Below are 14,795 nucleotides of genomic sequence, written 5' to 3' on the forward strand. Positions count from 1 at the left end.
CTGGTGTTGCAGCAACTATCAGGCTGTGGATGTTGATTCATTACTGGTCTAAGCAGAAATTCCTTAAGATTCCAAGAGCAGAATAAGTACTTCTTACACTTATTTCATTGAATTGCACTTCTGTAACACTTATAATTGTGCTATACAGTTAATCTACTACATTTTGCACTGTTATAAAGCTTTGTTTTACTGTTTCACTGCATTTATGTACTGTTTTATACTTTTTTAACTGTATTTTTCATTGCTAGATATTGTTTCATTACTCAAACTGCATGTTTACTGTATTAATTAACTGTAAACTGCTTTTTCATACTGAGAGTTGTATTTTCTGTTTGTGAGTGCTCTATCCGGGCTTTTCTGTGCATTTTATTTTTGAGGTTACTGTGTTCTAGTCAAGTATCATACAATTGATTTGTTTGCAGTTAAAAGCATTCTCTATAGTCTCCTTGCTCCCTTATCTGTTTAAAACTTTCATTTATTAGCTACAGCTAGCAGCCACAACAGTGTGCATTACAATAATTGCATTTTTATGGAATTACTAAACTGTAAACTGCTTTTTCATACTGAGACTTTTATAATGAGACTTGTATTTTCTGTATGGAGTGCTCTTTCTGTGCATTTATCGTGAGGTTTCTGTGTTCTACTCAGGTAGTATAATCTTGATTGAGGCCTGCTGTTGTCCACGCCTGGTAGTTTTGTTTGTTGAGTTTTCTGTGTTTCTGGCAGTCATTTTCTGCTGATAGTGTGTTGTCTTCATTATTATTGAGAGTAACAGGGTTTCCTGACCTTCTGTAACATGAATGATTGGGTAACCGCAGGGGCTAATAGGACTAAGTAGTAATTTGAGCTTATTGAGTCTTCCATCCTTTCTGGTATATAAACCCTGTGTCTGCAAAGGGCTGTGCTTGTATTTACCAGGCTGTGGATGTTGATTCATTACTGGGACTAAGCAGAAATTCCTTAAGATTCCAAGAATAGAATAAGTATTGCTTACACATATTTCATTGAATTGCACTTCTGTAATGGTTGTAATTGTGCTATACAGTTAATCTACTACATTTACATAAAACTTTTATTTAGTGGCTACAGCTAGTAGCTGTAATGGTTTCTCACCCCCTCCCTATTGTTGTGTTGTTCATATACTTGGTGGCTTTGCACTTCCCCACCCATACTGTATTTTTGATGTGGGATACTCATCCCAGTCTACTGTCATTAGTTCTTTCTACCTAATAGTGACAGAACATTTGAGAAGGAAAACCCACTTAGATTCTTAACCTTGAATTATTTCCTGTTCCAACTTTCTCCTTTTCCACTTTACAAAAAAAAATCTAAGCTTGTTTCCCCCCTTTCCTGAAACTAGTCTAGTCCAAATACAGATTTGCTGTATCCTGGACTGTTTGTAAGCTCCTAAGACCCCCAAGCCTGTCTGTGTTGGAGGGAAGCCTGCTAGCTTATCAGTGGGAGTGGTAGGCACTAGGTAACCTATCTACCACATAAGGAGTGGTATCTGGTCCAGAAATTGTAGCTATTGGCTGTTTGCAGTGGCGTAACTACGAGAGGCGCAGTGAGGCAATTGCCTCAGGGCGCCAAGCGGCAGGGGGCACTTTGGGCTGTGCTGGTAAACTCAGAACTGACAGCATTGCATACAAGGGCACCCACAGGCAGGTGCAAGGGGGTGCACTTGCACTCCCTTGGAACCGGGCTGGCTGAGAAATTTATTTTAATTAAAAAAAAAAACTTTTTTTTTTTTTTTTTTTTTTAAAGGGCGTTCTTCTTTAAGAACGCCCTTTACATCCCGTCCAGTCGCACAGATGCAACAGGTGTTTGCAACCTGTTTTCGTCTTCTGTGCGACTCGGGGAGGGCTGCTACTGAACTATTTGGAGGGAAACAGTTGCAGAAATGGCAGCAGAAGGTCTCAGCCTCCAGGTAAGAAAGTCCATTAGTGCTGGGCCAAAGGTTAAGTTTGTTTTGTTATCTGCCTAACTAACTACGAGCTGGAGCTGTGTCTTTTATCTGCTTAACTCGTCAGTCTAGAAGCTGTGTGTGTGTGTATTTATTGTATCTGCTTACTGGACTCACTGTTTTACAAGCTGTCTGCTTAACGGACTTTAACAAACTCCAAGCTGGGGCTGTGTGTGTTACTTCATCTAATCTGCTTAACGGAAAGCTGTATGTGTGTATTTATTTTTTCTGCTTACCAGACTCGCTGTTTGCTATCTGCTTAATGGACTTTAACAAAGTCCAAGCTGGGGCTGTGTGTGTTATCTAATTTGCTTAATGGAAAGCTATATTCTTAACTGAAAGTTGTATTTTTATGTATTGGCCAAATGTGGTTGGGGTGTGTGGGGCTTTAATGTGTTATTTTATCTGTGTAACAGACACAACAGAGTAGACTCTGGAGTCTGGACTCTGCAAGTAAAGAAAAATTTGTGTGCCCAAAGTAACTGTTGTTCTTTCCGGTCCAGTCCTGGTCTTCATGCATCCTGCCCATGCAATTTTTATATACAATTGTTGGGCTGCAGTAAGGAGAGTATTTGCTTGCTAGCCTTGTTCCCTTTCTTATTGCCACTGCTTATTTCATTTTACAGCAAGGTAGGTACTTCTTTTTTAATTTGTGTCTGTTGCAAGGGGGTTGAACTTCTTATTTCTTGCTGGTTAAATAGAACATTGTGTGTGCCATTCGTTCCCTTTTATTTACATTGCTGCTGCTTCTTATTTAATTTATGTGTCTGCTCCAAGGGGGTTGAACATCTTATTGCTTAAACAAAACATTATATGTGTTGTTCATTCTGTTCTTATCCACTACTTAGTGGAGGGAGGTGTGTGTGAGCCTGCACTTGAGCACTGTCATGTACTGAGGAGCCAGGTTAGGTTCCAAAGCAAGTTCAGAAATCATATTCAGAGGCTGGCTGTACAACTTTAACATATAATTAATTTGTCCTAAGGAGTATATGATCAGTTTCTGTTCCTGAGGACCTTTGTCTTGCAGTTCACAGCCATTAGATGGTCAAGTGAATGTTTGTTATTGTAGAGATGATTCCTTAAGGAGAAATTTCTTATCAAACTACATAATATTGAGGCCAAGAGGACCTTTGTCTTGCAGTTCACAGCCATTAGATGGTCAAGTGAATGTTTGTTATTGTAGAGATGATTCCTTAAGGAGAAATTTCTTGTCAAACTACATAATATTGAGGCCATAGTGGTAGTACATAAGTTAATATATTATCTCAAAAACTTGACTTGGTTGTTCTATGCACTTTCTACGGGGGTCAGGGGGGGATGTATGTGTGTGGCATGCCTATCAACTTTATAGATTTCCACAGAATGTCCAGACTTTTGCCTTATCTTTTTGGTCTGTTCCTCATAAATATTCATTTTTTTTTTGACAAATCGCTGGGATGAGCTAAGGATTAAAGTTACTAAATAATAACATGTATTTGATTTTTAGACTTCATTCTAAATCAAATCTTGTTATTCTAGCAACTTTCTAAATGTGGCCTTAGTTTGGGCCTTTGTCCCCAACATTATAGCAGGCTTTTTCCAGATTTCTTGTGCTAAGAGATTAAGAGGTACTGTGTGTGTGTGTGTGTGTGTGTGTGTGTGTGTGTGTGTGTGTGTGTGTGTGTGTGTGTGTGTGTGTGTGTGTGTGTGTGTGTGTGTGTGTGTGTGTGTTCAGCTGTCCAGGTTTTTTCAGAAGGTCCAGATTTCTGCCCCATATTCCTCCTGAGCTTTTCTCCCTGGGCCTCCACTGAAAAAGGGATTTTGCACAGATGGACTATCCCGGTTAACAAATGCCAAATAAATAAAAAAGATTGAAGTTGCTAAATAATAACAGACATTTGAGTTTTAGATGTCATATCCTTTAGAAAAATGCATGCTAACACAAATCCTGTTATTCTACAATTATTACATTCATGAGAGCAATATTTATAACCCATCCCTATTTATTTTAGGCTTTGTCCAGATTTCTTGCACTAAGAGGTTGAGGTATGCATGTGTGAGAGTGAAAAGCCCTATTTGGAGTTAGCAGGTGGAATTTATTTTCACATACATTTTCAAGGAATTGTGAGCTTCAAGGGAAGAGATGTTTACTGTTCATGCTAAGTCTGCTTAAAATGTGCAACTGTTTTGTTTAGCAAATGGTATCAGTGTTGTGGTGCAGAATGTCAAAACAGTTTCAGTAGCATAGCAGGTAGCATACTTGCATCTTGATGTAGAGGGCTGTAGGTTCTACTCCCACCACATGTAGATTTGTACTTTAAGGGGGTGGAGTGCTGTAGTCCTGAGTACGTCCTCCTTTGGATGAGATGCCTAGTAACTATGAACCTGTGTTTCTGCTTGCCACTTATTCCTATTGCAATATACAAGCTTAGCATTTTTTTTTAAATGGAACATAGGCAATTTATTGTTTAAGGGCAGTAGGCACTGAATTTGTAGATGAAGCACTGAAATATAAAGCTGTTTTTTAGCAACAACCTCTCCATTAGTTTCAGATCTCTTTAATGTGAAATTATTCAGATGACTTTTACTTCTGCAGAGATTGTGCATATTGACTGATATTGGTAGATTGTAATGATAGACGTTTAAGTGGCCTTTTATGGTTGAAATGTTCTGAATTGGGCAATTTGTCATTATTGGTTCATATGTTTTGTTTTATTGCTTAATGGAAAAAATGTTCAAAACTATAAAACGCACTCTAAGTGGTGCTGTATTAACAAGGGATATAATTCAATTATTATATATTATAATTAATACAATCAGGAAGGTGAATCAAAGCAGTTATGAATGGTTCTGAAATGTGTGCAAGGGGCCTATGATTTGAAAACAGTCCAAATGTAAACTTAACCTTCCACTGGCCAGATGCATTTTCTTTGAATTATTGTCTATTTATTTATTTTATTTATTTTTAGATACAGTTCTAGAAAGACTTGTGTCATTTTTTTTGTAAATGAGAGTGGTCAGGAATGTGCTTTCAGAAATGTGATAATCATTGGCATTTTAAATGTTGCATGATGCTCTCGCGGGACTTTTTCAGTGCGTGGGCTTCGGCTTCAGGTAGGTGTTTGGATTGTGGGCTTGCTCGCTGTTGTTCAGTCGCTTCGTGGATCGGTCTGTTTGTTCGGGTGCGCGGATCTGTCTGTAGCTTGCTTGCTGTTCGGTCGGTAACTTGGTCTCACGGATCAGTCTGTGGCTTGCTGTTGGGTCGGTCACTGGGCTAGGTAGGTGAAGGGCTGTGTGTTGATCTGTAGTATTCTGGTTTTAACACTGTGCTGGGAGATGTTAGGAATGTGCATATTTTTGTTGAACTGGACTTATCAGAGCTGGACAGTTCTGTGGTTACTCGTGCTCAACGTTGTACAGGTACCGAATATATTTGCGTTTACGTGCAACTTATTGTTCACTATTTTATGTGCCTTGTTAAGCTGAACAAATGGTACGGGATCGCTTAAAGAATGCTCTCGAAGAAAGAATTTTAGGGGTTAGAAGAACAATGATTACTGCCTTTCTCTGTTACATGGGACAGGTATGTATGTATGTATGTATCACATACGGAGGCGGATTGGGCACTCTAAATTGACCGTAAGTGTGAGAGAGTCGTCTTGAGTCTGTTGTGTGGAAGAGGTATTGTTGCAGGGCTAACCACCCTGTGGTGTAAATAAGCGATCTTACTTAAGTTACTTCAGCAGGTGGAAGAATTGTTTTCTACATTGTTATACTTAACTTCTGATGTGGTTCCAGCAGACTGGAAAACTGGCATAACAGCGGTCTGGATTTATAAGGTCTGGTCTGGAGACTCTCAAGGTTGATGAGTCTTTAATAAAGGATTTTTCTGCATTTAACTTGAGCTTCTGTCCTTTTGGCATGCTTTAGTACTGCTTTGCTTATTCGGTGTTTTTTACTTGTTCAGCTTGCTCGCCATCCTTTTTGCTTATCAGGTTGTTAATTCCACACTAATGCTTCTTTGGTAAATTTGAAACAGTTAAATGAGTTTGGTGGGTTGTATTTGTATTGCATGTTATAAAACCATAAGTACCTTAGCTAAGGGTATGCAGTCTAAACAATTAGATTCAACTGTCAATTTACATGTGCACTTTAACATGCTGTCACATCTCTGCAGTGCAACTCCATGTAGGCCATATGCCTTTACTACAATATACTAGAATAATCAGAATTTCATCTTGATGGCTTGGGTTCTGGGGGGGGGGGGTGTTGGGGCGCCTAGGAAAAGTTTGCCTCAGGCTGCTTCTAACGTAGTTACGCCACTGACTGTTTGGGCAGTTTTTCCATTTCTCTCAACTTTTTGATTTAAAAGCCCACATTTGTACTTGCCCCTCCCCCCTTTCCTGTAACTAGTCTAGTCCAGAAACAGATTTGCTGTATCCAGGACTGTTTGTAAGCTCCTGAGCCCCCCCAAGTCTGTCTTTCTGTGTTGGAGGGAAGACTTCTAGGTTATCAGTGGAAGTGATAAGCACTAGGTAGCCTTTCTACCAGATAAGGAGTGGTTTCTGGCCCAGAAATTGTATTTATTGGCCATTTGGGCAGTTTATTCCATCTCTTACAACTGTCTGGCTTAAAAGCCTGCGTCTGCACTTGTTTCCCCCTTTCCTGTAACTAGTCTAGTCCAGATACAGGTTTGTTGTGTCCAAGACTGGTTGTCAGCTTCTGAAACCCCAAGCCTTTCTGTGTTGGAGGGAAGCCTTCTAGCTTATCAGTGGGAGTGGTAAGCACTAGGTAGCCTATCTACCACAAGAGGAGTGGTTCCTGGCCCAGAAATTGTAGTTTATTGGCTGTTTGGAAAGTTTTTCCATCTCTCTCAACTTTCTAGTTTAAAAGCCAGTGTTTGCACTTGTTTCCCGCCTTTCCTGTAACTAGTCTAGTTCAGATAAGACTTGCTGTATCAAGGACTGTTTGGAAGCTTCTGAGCGGTGCTCGAGTCTGCTCTTCAATTTTTCCTTAGTTCTACTAGTTCTCTCCTCTCCTGCACTTATACTAGCTTATCAGTCTAGCACTTTTACCAGACTTCTTGTAGCAATTATTGTAGCACACAAAAGTGCTACAAGCACTACACATTCTACAAGGAAACAGATCCAGTACTTATTATCAATGCCCACCCTTCCAGGCATGTCAAAAGGTCAGTTCCCTGTGCTTTCTCCTATTAACCTGGTGAACTTGGGCTTCCTGAGGCAATGTAGCAACTGTCTCATGTACACTGACAATGCTCTACTCTTACATCACAACACTCAGACTTGCAGGAGATGCACTTATATATCCAAACTGGAAGCCACGCACTCACCAGCCAAGACCGGAATAGCTGGTCAAGCGGAGAAGGTCAACACTTGCACCACACCACATGGAACACATAGCACACTAGAACACACATCAGCGCTGGCTTCACATAAAAACACAAACCACACACCCACCTTCGTGGTGGCTGTCAGTAAAAATCTACCCAAGCAGCAGAGACCTCCAAGGCAGAAATACACTCAACCACCACAACACAACACTAACTACAAGACACATAACTCTCCTAAACAGTGTGCCACTCAACCAAAGCCCCTAAGGCAAAACAGCATGCCCAACACACTAGTCATATGTGACTTGATAGTGAGGCACACTGATGTCCCATTTACTAGGTTGAATAGGGAGAAAATAGCAGTCACCTGCCTGTCAGGTGGCAGGACCACTACATAAAGCATACACTCAGGTCCCTCAACAACAGGTACAAATATGAGTTTGTCATTGTACATGTGGGTGTGAATGACCTGACACGTACCTCTCTGGACTACATGAAAACAGACACAGAGGAGCTCTTGGATTATGTAGCCAAGGCGGGTATGACCCTAGCCCTGAGCAGCATCCTACCATCATCCAGAATGATACCACAGTACAAGCAGAAAATTATTGATTTCAACAATTGGCTAAGTTTCTGGTGTCATTCTAAGGGGATCCAGTATCTGTCTGCCTGGGATGACATGATTGACAGACCTCAATGCTTTGCCAGAGATGGCCTGCATCTGTCACCCCTGGGCATCCAGATACTGACCAAGTCTCTTGCAACCCCTATAGTGCCTTTTTTAGGCAGTGTTCCAAAGACCAAATTACCACTGTAACAGCTACAAACAAATGCAATCTGAGGGTCATGCTGCTCAGTGCTAGCAGTCTAAATCACAAAATGAACTCGCTCAAGGCACTCCTTAAAATGGAGAACATCGACATTTGTGCTATAACAGAGACTAGGTTCAAAGCAGCAGAAATCACCCCTGCACTACCAGGCTATAACTCATTCCACACCTTTTGACCCCAGAATTTGGACTGAAGCTCCAAAGGCGGTGGTGTTTCCATATTCATAAAGGATGTGCACACCTCCAGACTGGTAGCACAACACAACGCATCAGGGATACTTCAGGTGCAGCTAACATTGGTTAAGACAGCGATTGTAGCCTGCTATAGGTTCATAGGATCATAGGTTCATAGGTAGGTACTAGGCTATTGGCCCTAGGTCTTATATAAGCCTAGCCAAAAAAGGTACCCCGGCTGTGCCCCTGTTGAGCAGAGCTACAGAGGTGATCCCCGGGGTGAATTTCCTATTTCTCATCCAATCATCAAGGTTTTTCTTGAAGAGTGCTAATGAGGACCTTTGTTTGATATAGATAATTAGTTTGTTCCAGAGTATGGGAAGTCTCTGGGACAGGAATCTATCCCTCCAGCATGTTCTGTTAATTGTGGTGACACGGTTTAGGTCCCTAGAGCATGTAGCTCAGTGGGATTGGGATTTCTTTAAGTGGAGCATGTCCAACAGCTCCAGGTTTGACATAACTTTGTATGAAAGGCAGAGATAGGTTTGACATAGCTTTGTATGAAAGGCAGAGATCACATCTGAGTAGGCGATATACGCCTGAGTAAAGCTGGAGTTTTTTGAGATGGTCTGCATAGGGCATCTGTTTGATGCTTATAATCCTCTTTGTGAGGTATTTCTGCGGCCTTTCCAGTTGTAAATGTCTTGTGAGGTACATACCAAAAGGGGCGTTGTACTCTATAATGGGTCTAATGAGTGACAAGTAGAGGGGAACAATGACTTCTTTTTTCCTGGATGAGAAAGCTTTTTGTGATGAGGTGTGCCATGTAGAAGGATTTTGTGACTACTGCGGCAATCTGATTATCAAAGGAGAGACTACTGTCCATCTGTGTCCCAAGGTCTCTTATCATATTTTCGGTGTAAATAGACTACCACCTATGTGGTAGCTCATGGGTACAGTCTTTTTACCAAAGGGGATGATAATACACTTTTTGGCGTTGAGCTTGAAGCCATGGCTTTGACACCAGGCATCTGTCTCAATGAGGACCTTTTGTAGGATGTCCGCATCATTAGGAGTTTCAATTATTGCTCCTGTGTTAGCCTGTACTTCAGAAAAGTAGATACCAAACAGGAGAGGACCCAGGACTGAACCCTGTAGTACTCCACTTGTCACTGGTCTGAAGTTGGATTTGGAGTCTGCTACTTTCACAATGTGGGTTCTGTCAGTGAGCCAGTTGGCAACCCTTCCTGTGACATAGGGATTTATAGCTAGTTTAGTGAGTTTATCTATAATTCCAGAGTGGGGGGTGGTGTCAAAAGCCTTGGCAAGATCTAGATAGGCTGTGTGAACCACCTTACCCTCATCTACAGATTTGGTGACTGCTTCAAGGAAGTCTATCAGGTTTAGGAGACCTGATCTGCCTTTTACAAACCCGAACTGGGTGGGGTCCAAGTTTGGAGATTACCAATGTCTTTGCTTATAAGTTCCATGCTGTTGCAGACCAGGCTCGTTAGGCTAATGAGGCGGTAGTTCCCGGGATCCCTGGTGGCTCCCCCTTTGTGGAGTGGGATAACCGTCACTGTATGCCATTCAGTGGGCACAAAGCCTGAGGTGAGGATATGATTGAACATGGTGCTTAGGTGGGGTGCCAGTTCATTATGTAGTTCATGTAGAATGCAGCCTGGGATGCTGTCAGGTCCCATGGATGCTGTGTTCTTGGCTTGTAGAGTGTGTTTTTTACCTGTGCAACCATGATTACAGGAACTTTGCATTCTTCCAGTATAGAGATGGGCCCTTTAGGGGGAGAGAGGGGGGTAAAGTTAGCACTGAACCTATCTGCCGGGATGTTAGCAATATCAGTTGGTTCTGTATATTTAATGCCGTTGTGCTGTAACTCAGACCATGAGTGTTGCCATTGAGATTCTTGACATACCTATAGAATGCTTTATGGTTGTCTTTAGAATCAGTGGTGATTTGTTTTCATAACTTGCTTTGGAGGATTTTATGAGGGATCTCAGCTTCTTATTGAGGCTGACCACAGAGTTCCTGCAATCATGGGATTTTACTCTTTTTTGCAACAGTTTCTTTCTTCTGTTGTAGAGTTTGTTTATGGCCGGGGACCACCAGATTGACTTCCTTTTTTTTTGAGGATAGCATCTTGGTTCTGTTAGGGATAGCACGATCCATGCATGCATGTAAGTGCTTATAAAGTGCATTTGTGTAAGATTCAACAGTCCTACCTCTATTGTCCATCTGCATGGGTGTCGTGAAGTTTGCCACTTCCATCTTAAGAAGCGTGAAGTTGGCATTGGAGAAATTTTTTATGATGGTTTCCCTAATGGCGGGGTGGGGGTGGGATGTGGATGCCTAGGGTGATTAGCTTGTGTTTGGATCTGACCAACGAGGAATTGACCTCTGGTGTGGAACACCAGTCGACCATGTAATGACCAGGTCTAGGATATTGCTGCCCTGGTAGGGGTGTGGATAAGTTGATCCAAGGCGTTGGAATTTATGAATTTCATAAAATGTTGAGCAAAAAAGTTAGTACATAAGTAGTTTTTCCAGTTAATGATGGGGTAGTTGAAATTGCCTATTATTAGTGTGTTGGGTTGTACCATAATATTTTCCAGTGTATCAAGAAATGAGGAGTGGGAATCCTGGGGCATGGTGGGGGATCTGTAGCAAGTTGTCACAAGACTCGCACTCCACGTTCCTAAGAACCCTGGAGAATATTAGGGTCCAACATAACACTCTCTTACTAGGCGACTTCAACTACTCCTCCATTAATTAGGTAAACTACTCATGTACCAATACACTTACCCAATGTTTCCTGGAGTTCATTAATTCCAATGCCCTGGACCAGCTCGTTCTTACTCCCAATAGAGGTGGCAACATCCTTGACCTGGTCATTACTAACAAGTGTGATCATTGCTCTACACCAATAGCCAGCTCCTCCCTGATTCGATCCAACCACAAACTAATCACCCTGAAATCCACATCCCCCCCACCGCAAAGGTAACCACCATGAAAAACTTCTCCAAAGCTAACTTTGGGCTTCTAAAAGCAGAGGTGGATAACTTCACAGCACCCATGCAAATGCAGAATAGTTGCGTGACCGCAGAATCATACACCAATGCAATATATGAATACATACATAAATGCATCTATCTTGCCATACCCAATAGAACCAAGATGCTCTCCTCCAAAAAAAGGAAGCCAATGTGGTGGTACCCTGCCATAAACAATCTCTACAATAGCAGGCGGAAACTGATGTGGAATAAGGTGAAGTCCCAAGACTGGAAAAACTCCCTTATCAGCCTCAACAAAAAGCTGAGAACCTTCATCAAATCCTCTAAAGCCAGCCATGAAAAGAGAATTGCAGCAGATAGTAAAGACAACCACAAGCTCTTCTATAGTTACGTAAAGAATCTCCACGGCAATACCTAGATTTGCACTGAGCTACTGCACAATGGAACCTCCTTTACCAAGCCAACAGATATTGCCAGTATACTGGCCGACAGATTCAGTGTCAACTTTACCCCCCCTCAAAGGACCAATCAAAATCCCAGTAGATTGCCAGGCACCCAGTATTACTGCTGCACAGGTTAAAACAGCACTGTCCAAGGCCAAGAATACAGATTCTATGGGACCTGACAATATCCCTGGTTGTGTTCTACATGAACTGCAGAGTGAACTGGTACCTCACCTGTGTGCCCAGCTCAATCACAGCTTCACCTCAGGCATTGTCCCTACTGAATGGCACACTGCTACAGTCATCCCTCTCCACAAAGGAGGAGCGACTACAGACCCTGGGAACTATCGCCCCATTAGCCTGATGAGTCTGATATGCAAAGCTATGGAACACATCATCATGGACCTAATAAACAAGGATATAGGGAATCTTCAAACTCTGGATCCAACACAGTTTTGTTTTATGAAGGGTAGATCATACCTGTTCAACTTGGTTGACTTCTTTGAGTCAGTCACCAGAGCTGTGGATGAAGACAAGGTGGTTCATACAGCCTACCTTGATCTGGCAAAGGCTTTTGATACCATTCCCCACTCAGGAATAACAGAAAAACTCACTAAGCTTGGCATCAACCCCTACATCACTAGGTGGGTTGCAAACTGGCTTACAGATAGAACCCACAGTGTGAAAGTAGCTGACAGCAAGTCAGACTGCCAATTAGTCATGAGTGGAGTCCCACAGTGTTTGGTCCTGGGTCCTGTCCTGTTTGGTATCTACTTCTCTGAAGTCCAGGCCAACACGAAGGGACTCTGGCTAGCAAAGTTCGCAGATGATTGCAAGTTGGGAGCTATTATTAGCTCCCCAAGTGATGTTGGCGTCCTACAGAATGGCCTCATTGAGATCAACAACTGGTGTCAGAACCATGGCCTTAAGCTCAGTGCCGAAAAATGTGTCATTATCCCCATTGGGAAACACCCAGTTCCCATGAATTACCACACTGATGGTAGTCCACTGAACACAGAAGGCGTTATAAGAGATCTGGGAACACAGGTTGACAGCAACCTCTCTTTTGATCACCACATTGACACTGTGGTCAGAAAGTCCTTCTATGTGGCACATCTCATTACTAAGGGTTTTGCATCCAGGAAGAAAGAGGTCATTGTCTCCCTCTACTCTTCCTTCCCTCATTAGGTCAATCATCGAGTACAATACCCCATTTGGCATGTACCTCACTAGACACCTGCAACAACTGGAGAGGGTGCAAAAGTACCTTACAAAGAAGATCCTAGGCCTTAAACACTTGTCTTATATGGACAGACTCAAAAAACTCCAACTATTCTCTTTATCATATCTCCTACTTAGAGGCAATCTCAGCTTGACTTACAAAGCCATGTGTGACCAAGCTCTATTAGAAATGCTGCATCTAAAGAAATCCCAATCCCTTCACACCACATGCTCCAGAGACCTCAACCTCATTATCACAATTAACAGAACATGCTGCAGGGACAGGTTCATAACCCAGAGACTGCCCATGCTATGGAACAGACTTCCAATACATGTCAAGCAGAGCACCTCGCTGACCTTCTTCAAGCGAAATCTTGGTGAGTGGATGGGAAACAGAAAATTCACCCCGGGGATAACTCCAGTGGATCTACTCGACAGATGCACTGGGAACTAAGGTCGGGTGGCACTATGCCAGGGTAATCCTATGGCTAGGCTTGTAAAGACCCCAGGGCCATTAGCCTAGTACACACCTATGAACCTACGAACCTATGAAATGGTATAATCAAACAGTTACAGTGCTGTTATCTGTCTTATTCATGACTGAAAAAATATGGAAGGCATCTGAAGGGTATTTGTACATTTAGGAACAAAACATAAGCTACACATTTTTCTTTCTGAACAGGAAACAAATTATAAACAAATAAGCAAATAAATAAATAAATGCTTTATCCCATGCATGGGTCCCCTGAAATTATATATGGTATGACCCTAGTTGTTCTCATTAAAGTTACTATATAACCATGGGATGGATAAGGACAATCTTTAACCAAATGGGATAGGTTAATTTGAGCACAAAAAGGGAAACTGGCTAAGCTTAAAAAGGAGCACAAGGGTAGCTAGCCTAGTACTTACCTATGAAACTATGGAAACAAAAAACAGCTAAAACATGTACAAATTAGAGATGATGACCTAAAAACTCTAAATAATGTTTCTCCCATTCTGCCATAGACTTGAATGGAGTATTTTGCAACTGTATTAGATAGAAGCAGTTCATGTAAAAGGTTAGTGACTCAAAATTACATTAGAAGGAGTTATAACTTACCATCACTGGAAATATAATAGCAGCAACAGTAGACTTCAGAATCCAGAGCAAAGCAAGACATAAAACTTGGATAAAAGTGAAGAGATGAACTCGTCGCAGAGGTACATGGCGCAGATATATGAAGTCAGGCTGATGTTTTGCTGGCATCAGAAGCAACTTCAGGCGATCCATGAACTTAAGAAACAAGTAGAGAAATAGATATCAAAATAAAGTACTTTGACATGAAAGCACTGCTATGAAAAACAACCACTTATCAAACATACTGGGTGGCTGTCTCAATGCAAGGAACTCTACCTAAATAAAAATTTGAGTAATATGTGGAAATCCTTACAAAATGAGTGGTTAATATAATCAACTGGCACCAGACATTTTCAAAGCAGAGTGCTAGTTTTATCTCAGCAATACTGATGGTGTATTAAACAACTACTAAAAAATGAAACTATAAAAATGTGAGTTCTTTAATACTTTGATGATGCGTTATACCAAACTTCTGTTTCATAAAATGGGACAGAGCTATGGGGAATATATATTGCACTGTATGTACTTTACCATAGCTGGCAAAATGTACATGTCCTTAAATATTCTCTGTCATCCTTTGATGCTATAACTCATAGCTCTCAATGAATCAATGACAAATCTCAGAAGAATCAAGAAAAAAAATCCAGAAATAATCAGGGGCACTTTTAAAATACTAGCACCATT

General features: G+C 41.5%; 1 protein-coding gene across 2 annotated transcripts in view; it reads right to left on the reverse strand.

Moving 5' to 3' along the window:
* SLC4A4 (solute carrier family 4 member 4) overlaps positions 1-14,795 on the reverse strand; it is a 1,959,050-nt gene that overhangs the window by 70,651 nt on the left and 1,873,604 nt on the right. For both annotated transcript variants that reach the window (XM_044061142.1, XM_044061141.1), the window contains one exon: positions 14,094-14,267. In XM_044061142.1, the coding sequence (XP_043917077.1) occupies positions 14,094-14,267 (174 nt within the window). The remainder of the gene's footprint in view (positions 1-14,093; positions 14,268-14,795) is intronic.

This window comes from Protopterus annectens, chromosome 2.part0 (assembly GCF_019279795.1).
Source record: "Protopterus annectens isolate FY-2018-M chromosome 2.part0, PAN1.0, whole genome shotgun sequence".
In the NCBI taxonomy this organism is placed as follows: Eukaryota; Metazoa; Chordata; order Ceratodontiformes; family Protopteridae; genus Protopterus; species Protopterus annectens.